Source organism: Siphateles boraxobius, unplaced genomic scaffold, assembly GCF_051911475.1.
Source record: "Siphateles boraxobius isolate OS27281-9 unplaced genomic scaffold, OSU_SipBor_1 24, whole genome shotgun sequence".
Lineage (NCBI taxonomy): Eukaryota > Metazoa > Chordata > Actinopteri > Cypriniformes > Leuciscidae > Siphateles > Siphateles boraxobius.
The window spans coordinates 15,290,891-15,305,890 of record NW_027508855.1 but is presented as its reverse complement, the minus strand read 5'-3'; the positions used below and the strand labels follow the sequence as shown (position 1 = coordinate 15,305,890).

General features: G+C 39.5%; 1 protein-coding gene across 1 annotated transcript in view; it reads right to left on the bottom strand.

The window, feature by feature from the left end:
- Positions 1–12,175, bottom strand: part of mapk1 (mitogen-activated protein kinase 1) — a 38,070-nt gene extending 25,895 nt beyond the window's left edge. The window contains exon 1 of the mRNA XM_077241629.1: positions 11,751–12,175. Within this exon, the coding sequence (XP_077097744.1) occupies positions 11,751–11,896 (146 nt within the window). The 5' untranslated portion in view covers positions 11,897–12,175. The remainder of the gene's footprint in view (positions 1–11,750) is intronic.
- Between the last annotated feature and the right edge of the window lie 2,825 nt (positions 12,176–15,000).

The window sequence follows — 15,000 nt, the reverse complement described above, 5'->3', positions numbered from 1 at the left end:
ATCAGCAGCAAAAATAAACCGGTCCGCATTTTTCAAATGTGCGTCTATAGTAAATCCTGACAGTAGTTTTTTAATGGCAAAAGAAGGTTTGTGCTGTTTCAAGCTGTTGGTAAATCTGGCCCTAAGTGTTTATATTATAAGCCATTACTGTAAGTTTATTAATGGTTGTACCAATGTTGAAGATTGCCTTCGAAATTTGGCAAACACGACTAATAATAATAAATTAACCATCTTGAATTGCAACCATTTTTTTCTAACGTAAAAGTTATTTTGCACCCTGATATGGGCATGTTCTTGACATGCCTAGTCAAAGTGTGCAAAAATAACCAACAATGCAAATAAGAACAAAATTAAGTGCTCTCCCTCACTTTCCTCTGCTTTCTTTCACCCGCCTGCTCCTTCTGACACTCCTCCCAGTCAGGCTGGTTCATGTGACGGCGGATTGACGTCCTTGGCAGAAGGGTTGCCATGGAGACTGGCACCGTGGCAGAGTTTGGCATGGAGGCACGGCCCAGGCAGTAGCCACACAGCCTGCACTCAAACAGTGTGTGTGTGTGTGTGTGTGTGTAAACGCAGGCATGTGTGAGCTTGTGCATGCATTGACTAATATATTTGTCTGTGCATTTGTGCACACACACCTGGTGAAAAACGACATTATCCATGACGCTATACAGAAAATTACACCAATCAGAGTCGAAAAAGCTTCACATTTCAAAATAGCTCTTATGCTCTAACTATTAACTGCTCAAGATTTTGCTTTGGTATAATTTTCGGGACAATTCGGGAATCGGGACAACAGCTTAGATTTCGGGACTGTCCCGAATTTTTCGGGACGTCTGGTCACCCTAGCTTTGACAAAACTCCTCTCAGCTAGCGCGTCTTTTCGAAATGACAAGCAGCCTTGTCACCTGACCTGAATACTGCACACTGATTCGCTAAAACGGACTTATCGGGTTGTGTTCACCCAGAGCCATATCTCTATATGGCTCTGTGTTCACCAACAATAGGGTGCTTGTCAGTTTCTGCTGTAAAATATGAACTCGCGATGCCTTGACATTGGACAATACAGGCTTTTGTGACAAAACATGTTTATGGTTCAGTCAATCTGGTCAGGCGTCCATTTCAGATGAGGAGATTAACGTTACAAAGACACACCGGCAGACAGTATGGAGAGTAAACGAAAATGCACGCTTTGGCGTAAATGCGTAGACGTACTTTACGCGAGGATGTGGAGTGTCAAAATAAAGGTACCTTATATTGATATTTTACGTATGGTATCGGTGCGTCGTATCGTTAGACGTTTGATTGATGCATTGATCCATATCGACATACTAGGGCTGTCACTTTTGAGAAAAATCAAATTCGAACGGTTATCGAATATCAAGTAATGTATTCGAATATATTCGTATTTCTACGAGGTCCCCCCCCCCAAAAAAAACAACAACACCGTAACGGAGATTCAATCACAAATTTATTAACAGTCTGACAGTCATAAACAGGACTCAGGCCTATCTGAAAACATTTTTTTTGACTTAATGTTTTAAACAGCAGGTTATCAATTTAATCTATATAAAGTGCGACTAAGCTACATGGAAAAAAACTGCATCGGAACAGCATGGCACAAACAATAACGTGACGGCTTAAACAGCAGGAGTAAGGCCTATAGCCTAGCCTCATTTCTTATTTCAATTCATTTCTTAATATTGTTTGCTAGACACACCAATTTATCAACTTGATCTGGGTCAAGTGCAGCTCTCTTTTTATCGGCGATGTTCCCCGCGGTGGAGAACACGCGCTCAGTGCGCGCACACGTGCCTGGCACACACAGATTTGCGCGTCAATGTTGAGAGAAGTGGTATACGGTGTAGCTGTAGAACCCAAAATATTTCCAGACTCGACTTTTTAGATGAGTTGAGGTCGTAATTCTCCGCTCGGGCTGTCGTTCTGTGCGTTATCTTCCATTTTCAAAACAGGGAGGCTATTATTCGCTTGATTTGGTCATGGGCTTACGCTACAATACGTTTAGAGCGCCCGCTCCTGGATGAGATGGCAAACAATAATAAAAAACAAAAAACGGTCTAATCATAGACTGTAAAAAATGCGCTAAACATGGCACTTTAAAAATCGGATAGTTTATTTATAGTTCGAATACGTATATTTCACGTCATGTTCGAATGCATATTCGAATATCGAATAAAAAGTGACAGCCCTAATTGTTACACCCCTAGTATATATGCAATAAACTTAAATTATAGTCTATTATTGTTTTTATACATATAATCAACATTTGGAAAATTAGCAGTTTTATATTTGTCCATCATTTTTTATTTGATTATGACAATGCTTCATGGGATTGTAGTTCTTCTTTCCCTCACTAAAGCCGTTAAATACACAGTCTTGTACATGTCTTTTTGTCAGATTTTCAAAAAATGGTTGCTTCAAATCAAATTTGTAGTGTTGTGATTCACCTTGTAGCTGATTGGCTTGATTCATGGCTTAAAACTCTTTAACGAAGACTATTTTAAAACCCCTATGACTGAAAAGTGTATGAAATGTTTTTTTTTTTAAATCCAGAACCAGCGCTGATGAAAAAGGGTGTTTGTCGCACTGTATATGACTATCCAAACCTGGTGCAAATCATGCTAGGCTTTAATATTTCCCATAATGCATTAAAAAAATTAACTTAAAATTAGTTGTTAAAGTGTCAAGTGTGTTTTTCTGTCCCAAATTACCAATTGGCAAACAATAGTCTAAATGACTTATGGCATCAGTTGAGGATCAGGGGCCGGTCACATCAGCTGGACGTAAAAAAATTTGGATGTAAGCTGGATCTCCCACGCGCCTCATTCTCTCACGAATCAAAAATCTTTATGTTCATCATAAGACAGCTATGAAGATATTCGACAAAAAGACATTTTGGCATAATTGTGTGTGTTATTGTTCGTTCAAGCGCGAAAGAGAACTCCATTCTGGCGTGCTGTCTTGTGCGCACGCATGTTACTGGCGCGCGTCTTTGTGTGAGTCAAAGTCACAGAACATTCACAGGCTGCGCTCTTTTGTCTTATCGCGCATGAATGGTTTAAAAGCATTTGCATGAATAAGCGGGATCACAAAAATTAACAGATGCTGCGTTAATAGCCCTAATTTGTTTAGGCTATTTCATATAAAATCGCAGCATTTTGCGTCATATAATTGCATAAGCTTGACATTGCGATTGCGATATGATTAATAGTGCAGCACTAGTAATAGTTGAGATTCCATTCACGATAGTTACAAACTTAAAGGGGCATTCGGCAACCCTAGCTATTTCTTCGCTGATTTTCACTTTTGTTGTCGCACGTTTTCTCAGCGAGCGCCCCCTACAGCTGTGAGGCGTATATTTCACAACACTGTCATAAGAAAACTCACTTGCGGCACCCTCCTCTCGCTTTCTACCGCTGCTCATGTGCATTTGTTATTATCGGAGCCGGCCAACTTTATCGTGTGGAGCTATGTCTACCGAGGTGGGTAATACATCATACACATTGAAGGCGGCGTGTGTGTTTTTATGTCGAATTGCCATAAAGCAGTTTGTGTTTCTCGCTCGTTCTCGCTTCTCACGAGACTTTCTTTTTCTAATATACCGGGACGTTAATCCTCATGTTGCAAGGTTGGTTTTCCACCTAGGAACGTTGGGGGGAGCGGGAAAAGTCACCGTTCTCACCAGAAGAGGTTATTAAACCATCCAAATGATTTCTGAATGGTTTTATTAAGCTTAAATAGTTGCCGAATGCCCCTTTAAATTTGCTAATAATAAAGAACTGAATTTGCTCATGACATCATAACAAATGAAGCCACTGCACAACCTGATCTGATTTCAATGAGTAAACGTTACCTAATAATAATAATCCCAGATATGTTCATATATTTTATATTTCCTAATTACATACAGAAATTTTGTGAGGTCAGTTACCCATGTCGGCAGTGTGCTGCAGATACACCCATCTTAACTGTTATATAGCTTATCCTGCGCGTATTAACCATAATCATTATAGTTTACGTCTGCAGTAACAATTAATTAACAGACATGAAACTAATCTTTTCCAAACAAGTCATGACTTTTCACTTTACACCTACCTTTGCTTTGACAAGGTGTAAGATTTAGTCTCAGACAAGCACTACAGCTAGATGGTGCAACAGGTTTTAATTCTACAAAGAACTTAAGGCACAATTTACGTCCAGTCTAGTCTTACAACCGGGTGTACGTCCAGCTGGTGCAACTGGCCCCTGAAGTTAAATTGACAAGCTATCAGAATCAGGAAGTATGATATGCTCTATACAGTTTATAAATGCCGTAATAGACATATCCACACATTATCAGTGGGCAGAACGGCTTAATGTTGTGTACAGGTAAGAACAACAAAGAAAAGTACTGCAAAATACAGAGCAGGATGGGTCACAAACTAGTTAAGACAAAACAAATATATAGGGCTGCACGGTAATGGCCGAACTAATAGCCTAATAATGAATATTTTGCTAAAATGGTTTTCTTTTGAGAGGTTTTTTTTTTTTTTTACATTTTAGAAGTATTTCACTTTCACGTAAACACAAATAAAGGAAACAACCCATATTGAGGGTTTATTTTACTTTATCTAGTTTCCTGATTTTACCATGTCCTGTACATTAAAGATGCAGTAAGTGATTTCTGAGAAAAACTGCTGAAATTGGATTGGTCTGACAGCACAACACATTTTTAGCCAATCAGCAGTAGGGGGCGTGTCTACTCATGATGGGGAGGAGAGAGAGTGAGCAAGAGGGAGATCTGCAGAAAGACTGAAGAAAGAGAGATGGCTGAGACATTAAAAAAGAGAAAAAGTCAGAGGAATATCACTGAAAAAAGAAGGGTTATGATCAGACACGTGCTTTAGGGCCCGTGTTAATATTAGAAAAGCAACCTGCTTGTAACACAAGTATATCTTGTGTACTCTATGCTCATTTTTTGTTCTTCCTTGTGGTCCTTTAATCATCGTCACTTTATTTTCATCAATGATAAAGAGACATCCACTCTAGCATTGCGCGTTCGTGCATTTTGGGGGTGGAGCAATGAAGGGAGTGGTGTGTTATTTTGGGTTGATTTCAAAAATCAACAGTGTTGCTCAGAAATCGCTTACTGCACCTTTAAAACACTTTTTACACTACGAAAATGAAAACTTTTATATTTACAAGGCTAGATTATTGCAATTCACTATATGTTGGCATAAATAAATCATTGATTAACCTTTTACAACTGGTCTAAAATGCATATACGAGGCTTTTGTCAGGTACTCGTAAGTGAGACCATATTACTCCACTTTTGAGTTTTCTACAATGGCTACCGGTTTATTATAGAATTACATCTAGAATTACATTATCATTACATGGTATGGCTCCACTGTATTTGGTAAATTTGATTGAGAAATATGAACCAAAACGGTCTTTAAGGTCAGCTGACCAGCTTGTTTTAACGACACCTAGAACAAAACGAGAAGTGGACATCGAGCTTTTGTAGCGATAGCTCCAAAACTCTGGAATGATCTACCCCTTTCTCTCAGATCGGCACCCACATTTAGTGTTTTTAAACATAGACTTAAGGAATACCTCCTCGGATTAGCATTTAATGGGGTATAATAGTTGTTCGTGTAGGCTATTAAAACTGAGGGTTTTATTTCACTGTTATTTAACTGTGGTTTTATTGTTGTGTTTTTTTATGGTTGTCTTTATGTTTTGGATATTGTACAGCACTTTGTTCAATGGTTAGTTGTGTAGAAGTGCTTTATAAATAAATAAAACAAAACGAAAACTCTTAAAACCTTTAGGAGCATCTCAAAAACTGTGAAATTCCTAATATTACTTAATTTAAATCATGTTAATAGTTTATATTAAAACAACAACAAAAGATTTCGTATTGTAGCACAAAGATTGTGCAAGCGCATTTATTCAGCAACTACAATTGTCAAGATTCATGTTTTGCAAATATCAAAGACTTTTATGCTTGAATAATTGAGAGAAGCAGAAATGGTGATCATAAATAAAATCGGATTAATTGTGCAGCCCTTAGGTTGATAAAATATATGTTGGCAGACCAAGAAATAAGTGCTCTAGAAATTATTATTTTAAAGTCATAAAAAAAACCTTGACCCGTCTTAGCTAAAATCTAATACACAATCCTTAGCTATGCACAAAGAAAAACAGAAACATATCCGATTCTTATCACAGGAAATTCGACCTGCACAAACAGACTGCATTTACTGAACTCAAGTTCAAGTGGACAAACAGTCAATATAGTAATTATTCGTAATTTGAACAATTATGAAGAGGTGCTATTTGCAACAAAGGCACAGATCTCGATTTACTACAGCTATAGATAACATGCCTCTGAATGAGTGAGTCAACCTGCTAAAGCAAACAGCCATAGAGAGAAAAGCCTTTACACCAGACCGGAGTGATCTACAGTTAATCGTCGAAGCTACAGGAAACTCTTACCCTCAAACAATGTAGGAAAATTAGTATAATTACCTAATAAGCAGAAGAACTAACTGTGGTTATATTACAAAAAGCACAATATAACTGAGATGACTGATATCACCTAAAGTCACAATAAGGTTTCATTTGTTAACAACGTCAGTTAACGTGAATTAACAACAAACTATATTTCTACACTATGAATTAATCTTAGTTTATGTTAGTGTCAACATTTACTAATACATTTTGAAAATGTAAAAGGTTAAAAAAGGTAATGCACTGCAACTAATTAAAAACAAAGAACAACTGTATTTAACTAACATTAACAAAGTTTCATAAATGCTGTAAACATATTGCTCATTGTTACTCCACGTTATTTAAATGCATTAACTAATGTTAACTCCTGAGACCTTATTGTAAAGTGTTACCAGATAATTGTCTTAAACATTACTTATGAATGTTCTGTGTGCTATTATAACATGTTTCAGAGCATCTCGGGGCTCTTTTCTGGAAACTGAAAGTGTGAAAAGCTTTTATTCTTGGAGTGCTAGCTACCACAAAATTCTGAATAAAGTAATTTCACAAAATAAACCAGAAGCCACCCAATTAGCGGAAGGATGCTTTTATGCCATATGTGAAAGCCGTTTGTACAAAATAAAGGGGAAAAATGCTGTGCAATGCACTGTGGATAAAGTGCAGAATAAAATTGAGACTAGAGCATTACGCTCCAGTATTTTCCACAAATGTACGCATAAGTGAAGTAATTAGCAAATACAATCACTTTTACTTCAGTGTTATGACCATAGCACCGAGAAAACTATGAAGAACAGAGGCAGAGTCATGCCCAGAGGAACTGGAACTGGTAGTCAATCCTGCAGCATTCCTCCTTATGGTTTAGAGCCACTAGCCACAGAGCCACTTCTGCAATCAGTCAGTACGTCAGAACGTAGGCTCACTATTGGCCAGCATCACACACACACACATGACCAGCATTGGCCAATAGGTAGCCTACGTTCTGATGCACAACCCAGAAGCGCTGCGCTGTTACACTACGTGAACTCACGTCAGAGGCCCACACAGAAGAAAATGAATAGTTGAATAAAGTCGTTATTTTTGTTTGTTTTTTGTTCACAAAAAGTATTCTCGTCACTTGATAAACTTATGGTTGAGCCACTGTAGTCACTTGGACTATTTTAAACATTGTCTTTACTAACTTTCTGGGCTGGCAAGTTTCAATTACATAGAAGCCTATGGAGGAGTGATCCAGCTCTCAGATTTAATTAAAAATATCTTCATTTGTGTTCTGAAGATGAACGAAAGTCTTACGGGGTTGGAACAATGCCGTAAGGGGTTGGGGTGCATTATGGGGTGGTGATGGCGCAGTGGATAAGACACATGCCTTTGGTGTGAGAGAACTGGGTTCGAATCCACTGTGAGACACCAATGTGTCCCTGAGCAAGACACTTAACCCCTAGTTGCTCCAGAGGCGTGCGACCTCTGACATGTATAGCAATTGTAAGTCGCTTTGGATAAAAGCGTCAGCTAAATGAATAAATGAAATGAAATGAACAACATGAGGGTGAGTAAATACTGACAGAATTTTCATTGTTGGGTGAACTATCCCTTTAAAGGTGGCATGGAAATAGCTTCTCAGACGAGAAACACAAATGGCTTGAATATGTCCATTGGGAATTGATAGTTGGATAATTGAACAAAGATGAATAAATGTTGTGAAAATATATTGCTTGTTAGTTCATGTTAGCTAATGGATTAACTAATGCTAACAAAGGAGACTTTATTATTGTAAAGTGTTACCAGATAATTGTTTTTAAAGTATCTATTTCTTATGAATGTAACCTATGGTCTAGCATAGCGGGCATGCATAATCAAATTATTTGGTGATGCTTTGAAATTCATTATGGATGCATCTCAAAGCATCTATGGATCCTTTCATAGACACTGAAGATCTGCGAAACTTTGCAAGCTACAGCTATTATGCCAAAACTAAAAGCTAAACATTATACCAATCCTCAATTTGCAAGATACCGTGTTCAATATCAAGAATATATTTAACATCTCGTTTATTTATACCCAAAACACTAAAAGCTGTATTTAAGTCTCGATAATACAGCTTAATTACACTTGTCATGTGAATCTACAGAGAGCGTCACCTCCAGTAATTAAACGCTGTTAAACAATGGGCACAAGTGCGTGTACGTACACACACAAACAAACACACACAAATGGGAATCACCGCTTCAGTGCAGCAGAACAACAAAATGGACTGCAGCCTTTCACCTCACTTTCGCCATTCCTAAATCCACTTACCCACTCTTTCCCTTCCATTTCCTGCCCTCACTTCGCTCATTCACTCGCTCTCTGGTTTAAAACGGAAACCCAGCATGTTCCCAGCCTCCCTCAGTAACACAGCTAAACTCCACATTCTCCAGCTATTACATCAGAGGGGGGCTCTCAACGAATTCCGTGCCGGTGGATGTTATTAGAGGAAACTAACCCGCAGTTGCAGTTACTGGAACGGTTTTGTGTTTACAAAAGAGTCTGGTATACAAAGGAGATCCAAGATCATGGACATCATCACTTTAGAATATGTGCTGCAATGCTCCTTTAACTGTAAACGTTCATATTCTTGTATTCAAGGAAATTGGTGATTTGGTGTTTGATTGCGATCAAACAGCCTATTGTTTATGACTTGCAATACTGAAATTACTGGCAGCAGCATGTCTGGTTTTGCATAATACAGGACATGATGGCAGTCACACGAAATGCTTCCTCATGGACACAGGAGTGTAATGCACGAAGCAAAATCCATTACACATCCAGAACTCCCAATCGGCAGTGCAGCATTTAAGGACATTGAAACAGCATCTGTAGAATACGGCAAAAATGAGATCACCTCAATCGACTAACTGAATTGAAGGGGCATTCGGCAACTATTTCAACTTAATAAAACCTCTTAGAAATCATTTGGATGGTTTAATAACCTGTTCCGGTGAAAATGGTGACCTTCCCCGCTCCCCCCAACGTTCCTAGGCGGAAAACCAACCTTGCAACATGGGGACTAACGTCCCGGTAAGTTGGAAATAGGAAGTCTCGTGAGAAGCGAGAACGAGCGAGAAACACAAACTGCTTTATGGCAATTCGACATAAACACACACGCCGCCCTCAATGTGTATGTTGTATTATCCAACTCGGTAGACACAATAAAGTTGGCCGGTTCCGATAATAACAAATGCACATGAGCAGCGGTAGAAAGCGAGAGGAGGGTGCTGCAAGTGAGTTTTTTTACGACATTGTTGTGAAATATATACGCCTCACAGCTGTAGGGGGCGCTCGCTGAGAAAACATGCGACAACAAAAGTGAAAATCAGCGAAGAAATAGCTAGAGTTGCCGAGTTCCCCTTTAAAAGGAACTATTAGGTCAAATTCACTCTCAGTGGGAATCAAAGGATATTATGACTCTTGTAGACCTTAGTCAGAGTAGTGCCTTACTGCCTTATCTAATTTATGACAGGAATGAAAACAAGGCTGTGAGGGATAGAATACAGTGCGTTCCATGGATTGTACGGTTGTTTAACATACCAATTGTCCAGTTGACAAAACGTCTTTCCAAAAAAAAAAAGACTGTAGTGATGCTGAAAATTCAGCTTTGCATGAAAAAGAAAAAATTCAATATATTCAAATAAAACAAATTATTTTCAATTGTAATAATACTTCATAATATCACTGTTTTTACTGTATTTTTTCAAATAAATGCAGCCTGGAAGAAGAGACTTCTTTCAAAAAACACATCTTTCTTTTGTTGTTTACATATATGCACACACACACACACACACACACACACACACACACACACACACACACACACACACAAGTAGACAAAAGGGAAAGGGTACAAATTTAAGACACCTTGTCTTAATAAATGACATGTTTATCCTCATCCCCATATTTATTTTCCTTCAGTATAAAATGGTATTGATTTGGATTATCAATCAACATTCTTAGCTCAAACTCTTTTGCAAAGGCAATCAAATGCAAGGATGCATAAAAGCTTCAGTACTGCTACAGCCTGTTCGGCACAACATGTTACAGGCCTACATGTCCATATGACAGTCAACCCAGGGTGGCTTGTTCTAGTCTGTAGCTGTTGGAAGTGGGTGTGAACCATTCATTCATCCGTGTGAGAAGAGCAAAACTAGGCCTGCCAGCGATGAGCTCATTCGTTTAGCCAACGGACTCCTCTCACCAGAACAGATGGGCGATCAGACTGCAAATTTGAGCCAGCAGTCTCTCAACTGTAACAAAGCTAACTTGAAACTTAACCATAACAATTCTCCTTTCTTACACAATTGCAACACCACTGTATAAATCTAGCTGTATACATATTTGATTTACAAATTATGTAACATTCACCAAGTCTTGGGAACCTGGTGATACATTTATTTTTGGGAAAAATGATGCATCCACTCTAGTATACCTAGCCAACGGTTAAAGTTAGAGGAGTAGGTCCAACTCAAGGACTATCAATTTCAGCTGTTTTTCGTGGGCAGATCCAACAGCGAAATGCATCCAAGTGCCTCTTGTTCCTACCACTTTTGCACAACCTTGGGGAGCCCGCGCCCACGCCGCCCTGGACAGCCCTGCCACCTTGACATTCCTGGAAAAGCACTGCGCAAATTTCACGTCTATACATCCATAAAGTTTTAATCAATGCCTGATGTCTGGTTTTAGCTAAAACGTCACAATACCGTTGGAGCTGACCCGTAGATCATGCACGTTTCGGCAAATCAGTGCAAAGCAATTGTGATATTAAATTTAATGGGAAGTACATCAACTAAATTTAATTCCAATGCCATCAAGTTGATAGTTAAACAAAAGAAAATACGTTTGACAGAGAAAGAGAAAAAAAACAGCCTAAAAACTAAATTTGCAATGCAAAACGAATTTCCAATAGCAGCATGATCAGAGCTGATTTGACATATGTCAGACTGTGTGAACTTGTCTCTTTCAGTCAATGCAAATCTAAAACTCAGGGGGTAAATGCTTAAAAGTCCAGCATAAAAAAGAAAAGTGCATGCAACTGGTTTCTAGCGAAAGCAGCACGTCCATGTTAACGAGAGAAGTGCATAGCGCTGTGATTGAATGAACAAATCCAAGCAAGAAAATGAAACATAATTACCATAGGCTAACTTTCTCGGGAAAACCCAACGGTAACAAATGGTAACATGTTTACAAGTATAAATGCATCTTACCAAACCATGCCGTATGCACCTTCTCCGATGTACGAGAGGTTGCTGTAACGCGGCCCGACATCGAAAGCCTGACCGCGGACCAACTCGGCACCGGATCCGGGGTTCGGGCCGCCGCCAGCAGGGGCAGATACCGCAGCTGTCGCCATTTCTGAGAAACTGGGCTGCCTTTACACGCACAACAAACGCGCTTTTCTTACCCAAAGCAGATTGTAAAGGTCAGGAAAAAGCTCCTTGGTTGAATAAAACACGGCAAGAGCTGTATAAGCGACGTGTTTAAATGAAACCGAAGACTCCACGTCAGAGTGAAAGGAAAGGGACGGCTGGAACGTTGTTGACTGGCATATGTAGTGATAGTAATCTGCGCGTGGTGTGACTGCAGGAGCAGAGGTAGCGAGAGAGAGAGTGTTGCCGCAGGAAGTAACGGAGCAGATCACGTGGGTAGGGAGCGGAGAATGGTTACCATAGAGATAGAAGTTACTCTTCAGTTCTCAAGAGGTTTTAAAGATGCCTCAATTTACGAAGTCAGACGAGGATAATCTGTTGATAAATCGGTAATTATGATGGGTAGGTCATATAGATTTTACAAAATTATGAATCTGCTAACGAGGAAATTATAAACAGAACTATCATGTTGTGGCACACGGATTGAGCTCACTTTAAGCATAAGCACTTATAAACAGTGTTCGGAAAAGTTACTTTTAAAAGTAATGCGTTACAATATTGCGTTACTCCCTAAAAAGTAACTAAGTGCTTAATTTTATGGAAAGTAATGTGTTGCTTTACTGTCGTTACTTTTCTCACCTGGGCTGGGCTTGCTTGTTTTTAATAACAAAAAAAAGTTATATTTTTGGTAAATGTTTAAACCCTTTCACATCAAAAGTCAAATTAATAAGTTTAACGCTGAATGAAATGCAAATCCACGCCTGCACCTTTCTCCTGATTTTTTTTTTTCAACACTAGGACAGGTGTTGGATTATAAATGGTAAAACAAAGTAACTGTTACTGGCATTACTTATTTTAAAATGTAACGATTATGAACGAAATGTAATGATATTTTGTTGTAAATTTAAGATTAATGTGTTACTTTACTAGTTACTTAAAAAAATATTTGTTTACACAATACTTGTAATGCGTTACTTGACGTTAACGTTACCCCCAACACTGCAGAGATAAAGGGGTGACAAACAGTATAAGTTATACGTCTCTGTGTACAAACAAAGCATTTACAGGACAAAAATCACTTTATTATTTGATTTGTGTAATGATGTTAATAAATATTAAATGTACTAGAATTGGTCGTCGCTCAACAGGTTATTGTGTTTATTTTTATATGCAACATCTATTTAAAACTGTCATATTAATGTTAAAAAAAGCTAGAAATATTATGGAATCGTTTTTTTTTTTTTCTACTATGGAATTCAATGGGTGCTGTCAACTGTCTGGTTACCAACATGCGGTTACCATCATTTTGGGTGAACTATTTACATTTACATTTACATTTAGTCATTTAGCAGACGCTTTTATCCAAAGCGACTTACATCTGAGGACTAAAGCAAGCGAGTCATCATGAAGAGGGAAGAACGACGCAAGAAGTGCTCAAAATACAAAGTTCAGGTATTGCTCAGAATAGCAAAAGCCAGACAAGGGCAGATTTAAAAGGGAAGGAAAGATTTAAAAGAGAAGAAGATTTTATTTTTATTTATTTTTTTATGTTAAGTACTCACGGAAGAGATGAGTTTTCAGTTGTCTTTTGAATGCTGTCAGGGATTCTGCATTACGGACGAGGGTGGGGAGATCGTTCCACCAGCATGGAACCGTGAATGAGAATGTTCTGGAGAGTGATTTAGTGCCTCGCTGTGATGGCACCATGAGCCGTCGCTCCTTGGCCGATCGTAGGCTTCTGGTAGGGATCTAGACTTGTAGTAGGGAGTGAAAGTAGGACGGAGCTGAGTCTGTGGTAGATCTGTAAGCAAGCGTCAAAGCTTTGAATTTGATGCGAGCAGCGAGTGGTAGCCAATGCAGTGAGATGAACAGAGGAGTGATGTGAGCCCTTTTGGGCTTGTTGAAGACAAGGCGGGCTGCAGCATTCTGGATCATTTGTAGAGGTTTAGTAACACATGACGGAAGTCCAGCTAGAAGAGCATTGCAGTAATCAAGCCTAGAAATAACCAGGGCCTGGACGAGAAGTTGTGTTGCATGTTCAGTTAGGAAAGGCCTGATCTTCCTGATGTTATACATTGCAAACCTGTATGATCGAGCTGTCTTTGTAAGGTGGTCTGTGAAGGTCAGCTGGTCATCAAATATTACTCCAAGATTTCTGACCGACCTTAATGGGGTGATTGAGGATGACTCTAGCTGGATAGTGAAGTCGTGCTGCAGAGACGGCTTGGCAGGGAGGACGAGAAGCTCAGTCTTTGCCAGGTTGAGCTGCAGGTGATGTTCCTTCATCCATGCCGAGATGTCCGACAGACAGCTTGAGATATGTGCAGCTACTGTGGGATCATCTGGTTGAAATGAGAGGTAGAGCTGGGTGTCATCAGCATAGCAATGGTAAGAGAAACCATGTGCCTGTATGATGGGTCCCAATGATGTAGATGGAGAAGAGGAGCGGTCCAAGAACTGAATCCTGAGGAACCCCTGTGATCATTTTATGTGCTTTGGATACCTCGCCTCTCCATGCGATCCTGAAGGACCTACCTGTGAGATAGGACTCAAACCAGTGGAGGGAAGTTCCTTTGATGCCCAGTGATGAGAGGGTGGACAGAAGGATCTGATGATTCACAGTGTCGAAGGCAGCAGAAAGATCCAGCAGAATGAGAACTGAAGATTTGGAAGCAGCTTTTGCGATCCACAGGGCTTCTGTTACCGACAGTAGTGCAGTCTCGGTTGAATGGCCTTCCTTGAAGCCAGATTGGTTGACATCTAGCTGGTTGGTCAGAGACAGGAAAGATGACACTTGGTTGAAAGCAACTCGTTCAAGTGTTTTCGCAATGAATGGTAGGAGAGAGACAGGTCTGTAATTCTCTAAAAGTGATGTGTCTAATGTTGTTTTTTTAAGCAGTGGAGTTACCCGAGCCTGCTAGAATGCTGTAGGGAAAATGCCAGTGTGGAGGGATGAGTTGATGATGTGTGTGAGTTCTGGTAGAAGTGTGGGAGTGTGTGTGAGTGCTGGTAGAAGTGTGGGAGAGATGGCTTGTAGAAGGTGTGAGGGGATGGGGTCTAGAGGGCAGGTGGTAGGATGACTGGAGAG